The sequence below is a fragment of the Corylus avellana genome, chromosome ca5 (genome assembly GCF_901000735.1).
Source record: "Corylus avellana chromosome ca5, CavTom2PMs-1.0".
NCBI lineage: Eukaryota > Viridiplantae > Streptophyta > Magnoliopsida > Fagales > Betulaceae > Corylus > Corylus avellana.
The window spans coordinates 4,811,461-4,819,593 of NC_081545.1; the positions used below are offsets into that span (position 1 = coordinate 4,811,461).

Genomic DNA, 8,133 nt, shown 5'->3' on the forward strand with positions numbered 1-8,133 from the left:
CTACAAGATGTTCTCCTATAGATATCCACTACTTAGTTTTCATACTGTGTTACCCGAGTCAGAACCAACTTGCTATAGTAAAGCTGCTCTTGATCCCAGGTGGCAAGATGCCATGAATCTTGAATTTAAGGCACTTCTCTCCAACAAAACATGGACTTTGTGCCCTCGGCCACCTCACCAACATGTTCTTCATAACAAATGGGTGTATAAGATCAAGAGGAAGTCTAATTGTGCAGTAGACAGATTTAAAGCTAGACTGGTTGCAAAGGGTTTTGAACAAACCTCTGGAGTTGATTACACTGAGACTTCAGTCCAGTCATAAAACCTTCCACCATCAGAATTATACTAGCTCTGGCAGTCCATTTCAACTGGGTAATTAGACAGTTGGACATCTCTAATGCATTTCTTCATGGCTCTCTCAATGACGAAGTGTATATGGAACAACCAAAGGGTTTTGTTGACAAGGAGAATCCTAAAATGGTGTGCAAACTGCAAAAGGAAATCTATGGTCTCAAACAAGCCCCTCGAGCCTGGTTTCATAGATTGTCTTGCTACTTACTTGATATAGGCTTCACTGCCTCTCTAGTTGACACTTCTTTATTTATTTTTCTCACTGGTAACATTAAAGTTTTTATGTTGATATATGTGGATGATATAATTATCACAGGGACACATCCTCAGTTGATTACTAAGATTATTGCACAAATGCAGCAGGAATTTCCTGTTAAAGACTTAGGCTCTCTAAGTTTCTTTCTTGGCATACAGGTTACTCGAAGCTCTACAGGGCTTCATCTCTGCCAAGCAAAATATGTTACTGACATCCTTCATAGAACCAAGATGACAGAAGCAAAGCCTGCAAAGTCCCCATGCTCATTTGGTTCTCAGTTGTCCAGCTTGAATGGAGAGTCCTTGCTTGATCCTTTTGAGTATAGAAGTGTAGTAGGCGCTCTTCAATACTGCACTCTAACTCGACCTGATATAGCCTTTTCTGTGAATCAGCTTTGTCAACATATGCATCATCCAACTGTTACTCACTGGTCAGCAGTTAAGAGAGTTCTCAGATACCTCAGGAACACCCTCCATCATGGCTTGTTTTACTCTCACACAAACCTTCAACTGAATGCCTTTTGTGATTCTGATTGGGCTGGCTGTCCAGATGATAGGAGATCCACTTCTGGCTTTGCAATTTTTCTTGGTAATTGCTTAATCTCTTGGAGTTCAAAGAAACAACCTGTGGTCTCAAGATCAAGCACAGAGGCTGAGTATCGATCGCTCACAATTACTACTACTGAGCTATTTTGGTTACGAATGTTATTTCAAGAGATACAAATTCCTCTTCCAAAGGCTCCAGTTGTCTGGTGTGACAATGTAAGTGCGCTATCCTTGGCTGCCAATCCAGTTTATCATGCTAGAACAAAGCATATCAAAGTTGATTATCACTACATCAGAGAAAAAGTCCTCAACCAAGACATCAAAGTATCTTCCATCTCCACAGCCGATCAAATTGCAGATGTTTTTACAAAAGGTTTATCTTCAGCTCGATTCCTTTATCTCAAGACCAAGCTCCAAGTGATTTCATCCCCTTTTAGCTTGAGGGGGCATGTTAAACATACTGCTGAAGAAGTCCCTAAAGTTTCTGTTACTGCTGAAGTCTTCTAGTCTTACTACATCTCTTGTCTTCTAGTTTTACTACATCTCTTTCTTTATCTTTAAGTCATCTGTTTGCATTCTACTTCTCTTGTTCTCTTGTTATTAATTTCAGATTAGTCTTAAGTCTTATGTTAGGATTATGTTATTAGTTTTTGAATTCACATCAACTTATGTTATCAAAGTTGGTGATGGATTATATTTGTATTTTCTGTTCTATTTAATCTTAATGAGAAAGCAGCACAAATCATTCCGCAAAATCAAGTTCTCTAAGAACTCTTTTAAAAACATGGTGATTTGTTCAGGGAACCTATTTATATTATAGTCGGTGGTGTATTGTTGTCAAGCTTAAAGCTTTGATCTTGCTTAGCATTTGAAACTGAAACGTGAATAGGTTTCTCTTATGGTTGCGTCATTTTGTGACTGAAACTTGACTGGACTTAGATTTCATTTCAGAAATTGAAAGTAAACATGTGTTTATTGGAATTTGTTGAGTATAAACACGAGTCGAAAAGAATTAAGTTTCATATTAAAAAGATAAGACTAGTATGAATGGTTAATGTAACACAAATAAACCCAATTGCATTAACTTAAGTTTTTGGATTATATTGTGGTCTTTTACACGTAAAGGAAGATGGACCTAAGAGGAGGATTGCCACTTGTGATTAAGTTGTCTTTTAGCATTATAATTGTTGTTCATTTTTATGTTTCTCTTGTGGTTGTTCTACGTTTGCACGATTCAACCTATTGGGGGGTCATATTCTGAATGGAGTTTGATACTTGTTTGCAAAAAATGGTTACATTGATCTATCATCTTATTATGTATTTTTCTCTCCAATTTACAGCTTACTTTGTATAGAGACAGCAGATAGACTTGGATTACTGGTAGAAATCATCAAACTTATTGCTGATATCAACATTGATGTGGAATCAGCAGAGATTGACCCAGAAGTATGCTCTCTCTCTCTCCCTCTCTCTGTTTAAATTGTACAAAATCATCCTTGAGCTATAAAAATCCTTTGTTTAAATTGTGCGATTCAAGAATTTGAGTAATGGTTCTTAGTTGCATTTTGTGATGCTTTGGAACAGATGCCAGTGACTCGATCCCTTCTAGTTACCTTGAAAACGACTAGTTTTCAATAATGTTTAGTAGAAAAGCAGAACTAGATCAAGCTTGTTTGTCATGTAAACCTTCTCCTTCGCAATATGTTTTTAAAGTTTAAAAAAGACCACATATTTCCCATTGCTGTTTTGTGAATTGGTAATCTTGACTGCTCAAAAGACTCCTTGTGTATTTTTGGTATAATGTAGTTTCCTTGTGTATATTTTGTTTTTCATATATGATCGATATGCTGCTTAACTTCTTAAATGAATTCTTGACAGGTACTTGGAAACTATTGTTAACGAATGTCCTTGTTCCTTTTTGTTTTATTCAAGTTAATACATGGGGGATCTTGTCACTGGTTCCTATCCCTTTGAGTCAAGGAGTACGAACTTCTCTTTTGCTGATATCAATAACGACTTGCTTGAATGATAGACATGGCTAATGCCATAACCCCAACAGTCCCGAAGATTGCGGTGCATGTGTGTCCCATCTTTGACCAAGTCTATAATGTACTCAACCATCAACACAGCTTGCCTACAATTATTGGTGTTGATATTCTTCTGATGCATGTGAATTTCATGCTAGTGAACTGTAAATGACTTTGTCTTCTCTAAATTGTGCAAATTACATTGAGCCACGTTGTTCATGTATTGTGAAGCTTGTACCAATCTCACAAGAAAGGGGTCCGAACCGTGTAGAGTTAAAATTAATTTTAGGATCTGTGAAAAAGGCTAGGTTGTTCGGGTTCATATCTTAGTTTCGCTTTGTTATCTTGTCCAAAGTTCTTTTGGTTAAAATGAAAGTGAACTCAGAAGTCCATAAGATATGCCAGAAAAACAATTTTTGCCCTTAAAACATTTCCGTTAAAACATTTGACAACTTCTATTAGATATCACGTCAACGCCAATAAAATGGCGACACATGCCCCTCTTAATAAAAAATATATATATATTAAACTAAAAAAATTAATTCACATTTTTTAATAATAAAAAAAATGGAAAGGGGCGGATCCCAGTTGGGCAGCTACCCTTTGGAAGTGACCTTAATTTCCTTTACTTTTTTTTCAAAAGAAAAAAAAAATTAATTAATTAATTAATTTTTTAGTTTTTGATGTAATTAATTTTTTATTTCAGTTTTTAAGAGAATAAGGGGTGACCCTTTTCATATTAACCCCCTTAATTGGTTTTTCTTTTTTTCTTTTTTTTTTGAAGTTGAAGCCATTTTCTTGCTTTTCTTTTTTCCTTTTGTTCAAATAGTACTTAGTGCCTTAATTAAATGGGCTTAATTAATTTGTGAAATAATATTGCAGGAAAGCTAGCTAGGGAGACGTAATTAATGATGAGGTTTAAAATTTTGGTCCAAGTTAATTTCTGTGTTTTTATATCCATTAGTGAAGGAGTAATTGTTTATGTGGGTGTGTGGTTTAGAGGCAAAAGCAGTAATTGTTTCAATATTATTGCTCTCACTTTACTCTTAGATTAGTAGTTGTGCCTTGCTTGTTTTTCACATGCATCAACCTTTTTCTCCTACAAGTGAACTGCTTGCAATCTGTAATCAAGAAGCCCAGAGAAAAATGTGTGTCTAATATGTCCTCCTTAATTACTCTCTACTTGCACTTGACCACACCCGATTCCTCCCTCTCCGCCCCCGACAAGAAAGGCGTTCTTTAGAGGGAACTTGGACCTCCTTCAAACTTATATATGTTTGATAAATAAACGTTCTCGACTCATGATTTCATTAACAACCAAATAGGCCTTAAATAGGCTACATTAATAATTAAGATAACATCAAAATTGATCAGAACCCTAATATATAATTAACATGTGACTGGTGATCACATCATAGAGATAGAAATTAACATCATAAGATCAATACTCCAAATATGAGAGAAAATTAATATCATGATCATAAGAAGAGTCCAAATACTAGGACAGGTCCACGAATATTTTTAACCTCAGTCTATGAATTAATCAAATATCATCTAACAATTCTTTCTTGTTACCTTAATGAGTCTCAAGTATGTTGATTTTATGATATCTGTTTATGCACATGCATAAGCTTTGAATGCTAAAACAGATAAGAGTTTACTAGTTGATGTGTTTTCAAACGTGGCCAGCTACTAATTAATCTATATCTGCAGCAACAGCAAAACAATTGATAAACAAGTGTGTGTATATATATATATCAGAAACTCCATTAATTGTCTTATAGTCCTCAATCATGACATGTGTGCATGCACAACATATATATGAATGTATGTACTGATGTGATGTATGAATTTCCTTTTTGTAAAGTGTATGAATATCTTAGCACATGCATGACAATCCAACACATTTAGAACAATTCGGTGGATATTTAGAGCAAAGTTTTTCTACAAACGCACATGGCCATGGCCCCTTTAATATTTTTAATATTTCGTTTTTACCAAAATATGAGACAATCACAAATGGGTTTCCCTCAATTTCTTTTATTTAAAGTCAACGATATGCAATGAACAGCGCCGCTGTGAATAATAATACATAGGCCATTGCACATGTCCATCCACTTCACAGCAAACAAATCTTCCTTAATTCTACGCTCCAACAATGAAATGGCGGAATTAGTTCTCTTCAACACTGTTGAGGGTATTATTAGGAATTTGGGCTCTCTTGCTGCCCAAGAGATTGAACTGTTCTCTGGTTTCAAAGACGAGCTTAAAAGGCTCGGGAACACGGTTTCCACCATCAAAAATGTGCTTTTGGATGCAGAGAAGGAGGGCCAAAAATGTGCTCGGGAACACCGTAACAACACTCTCACACTCTCGCTTCTTAATGATAATTTTTATTGTTTGATAAAAATTCAATAATAAACTATTCAAAATCTAATAATAATTTTAAAAATTATGTCGATGAGCATGGGTAGCATTACTCATTCCTCAATGTTCGAGCAAATATATGTACAACTTCAATGAATTATCACCTCCCCCAAATATTTACGAAATTAAATGTCGTTATTAACTATTATTACCTATTTTAAAATACCTCAGTAATGATATTTTGAAGGAGTAAATTCCAACAACAATTTGTTCATTATAATGTAAACCAAACTATTCAAACAGTAGGGGAATTATAAAACTATTAAAATGATCGGATTCAAATGGGTAGTTGTAAATCAAAGAAAAAAAAAAAAAAAAATCTAACTTAAGCTTACAACAATTACAAACATGACCTTCATATTTCCCTTCATTACACACATAGCCCAAAAACAATTTAAATTTTCATAATGGACCATATTAAGTAGTTCGGGGTATGACAGATACGCATCTTTTTTTCCAGATCCAACCAACTTGCATATAGCGTTAAAATGGATCATAGGATCAAAGCACTTAGGGCAAGATTGGAGGAAATTGCAATTGATAGGATCAAATTTGGCTTCAATGAGCGAACTATAAAGACAGAGTCTGAGAATATGAAAAGACCAGATACACACTCTTTTGTACGTGAGGAACAAGTCATTGGGAGAGATGATGATAAGAAAGTTGTTAAAGAGCTATTGTTCGATTTCAATGTGAGCGAGAATGTTTCCATCATTGGCATAGTTGGGATAGGTGGACAAAGAAATACCACACTTGCTCAGTATGTGTACAATGACGAGAAGGGTCAAAACACATTTTGATCTAAGGTTGTTGGCATGCATCTCTGATCCTTTTGACGTGAAAAGTATTATTGCAAAGCTCATAGAATCTACAACTAAGGAGAGACCTAAAAGTCTTGAGATGGATCCATTGCTAAGTAAGCTTCAAGCAGAAATTGATGGAAAGCGATATTTAATTGTTTTAGACGATGTATGGATTGAAAATCATGGTACATGGTTGAACTTGGAATCATTGTTAATGGGTGGCCTCAAGGGAAGCAGAGTTTTGATTACTACACGTAGAAAAAGAGTTGCAGAAATTACAGGCATGGGATCATCATATTTTTTAGGAGGTCTATCTGAAATAAATTCTTGGGATTTATTTAAGAAAATTCCATGTAAAGATGGGGAAGAGCCAAAGAATCCAAAGCTAGTAGAAATTGGAAAGGAAATTGTATGCAAATGTGCACAAGTTCCTCTTGCTATAAGGAGCATAGGGAGTCTATTATACTTAAATGATTCAGAGGATGTTTGGAACAAGAAACTTTACAAAATAACTCAACAAGATAATTATGAAGTTTTCCAAATACTTAAGTTGAGTTATAAGCATCTCCCATCACATTTGAAGCAATGTTTTGTCTTTTGTTAGTTGTTTCCAAAAGATTATAAAATTAGAGTGGAGGTGTTGATTCAGCTATGGATAGCTCAAGGCTTTATTCATTTATCAGATAAAAGCAAACGTTTTGAAGATGTTGGTCAAGAGTATTTTATGAATTTGCTTTGGAGGTCATTTTTCCAAGACATAAAGAGAAATGAATATGGTGACATAGAAAGAAATGCAAATGGTGATATTTTCATATGCAAAATGCATGACCTTATTCATGATCTTGCAAAGTCAATAGCAGGGGACGAGTGCATAATTTTAAATCCAGATGCAACAAGAGTAGTTGAAAGAACTCGTCATGTGGCATTTGATTCTTTAACGTCATTATTGAATATTCCAGAATCCTTGCTCAAGGCAGACAGAATAAGAACGCTTCTTCCATGATTTCAAATAGGGCCCAACGATAAGTCATGCAATGATAAACTTATTTCGAGTTTTTAATGCTTGCGTGCTTTGAGTTTTAGTCATATTCAAGAAGTGCCTAACTCCATTGGCAAGTTAAAGCATCTAAGATTTCTTGATTTGTCTTGGAATGAAGATATCAAACTACTCCCCACTTCTATAACTAGTTTGCATAATTTGTAAACACTAAGACATGGCTTTTGTTGTACGCTTGAAGAATTGCCAGAAGACACTAGAAACTTGATCAACCTTAGGTATCTTACGCTTTATCAGTGTGAGAGCTTGACTCATATAGTGCATGAAATGGGAAAGTTGGCCACTCTCCAAACACTAACGCTATACAATTTAGGGAAGAAAGAAAGTTCTGTCTCCAAGCCAAAGAGTGGGATAGGCGATCTGCATGGTTTAAATGAGTTGAGGGGCGAATTACGTATCAAGGGTTTAAAGCACCTAAGATTTTCTCCATTAGAAGCTAAAAAAGCAAACTTGGAGAGTAAGCAACACCTTCAAATTCTGGAATTAGAGTGGGGCCATATATAAAAGCCGATGATGATAGTGATAAGGCAATTGCAAATGATAAAGAATTGTTGCAAAACCTTCGACCGAACCACAGCAAAATTTGAAACTATTAGAAATAAATGGGTATGCAAGTGTGATTTTACCTAGCTAGCTACAAAAAAAAAAAAAAAAAAAAAAAAAAGGG

At 35.2% G+C, this 8,133-nt stretch overlaps 1 protein-coding gene across 1 annotated transcript; it reads left to right on the forward strand.

Annotated features, from left to right (window-relative positions):
* Positions 1–435: 435 nt before the first annotated feature.
* Positions 436–1,659, forward strand: LOC132181600 (uncharacterized mitochondrial protein AtMg00810-like). The gene has a single exon (XM_059594849.1). The coding sequence runs from the start codon at positions 436–438 to the stop codon at positions 1,657–1,659; it is 1,224 nt and encodes a 407-aa protein (XP_059450832.1).
* Positions 1,660–8,133: the final 6,474 nt, after the last annotated feature.

Coding starts and splice junctions, on each gene's coding strand:
- LOC132181600 (XM_059594849.1), top strand. CDS start 436: ATGGAACAACCAAAGGGTTTTGTTGACAAGGAGAATCCTAAAATGGTG.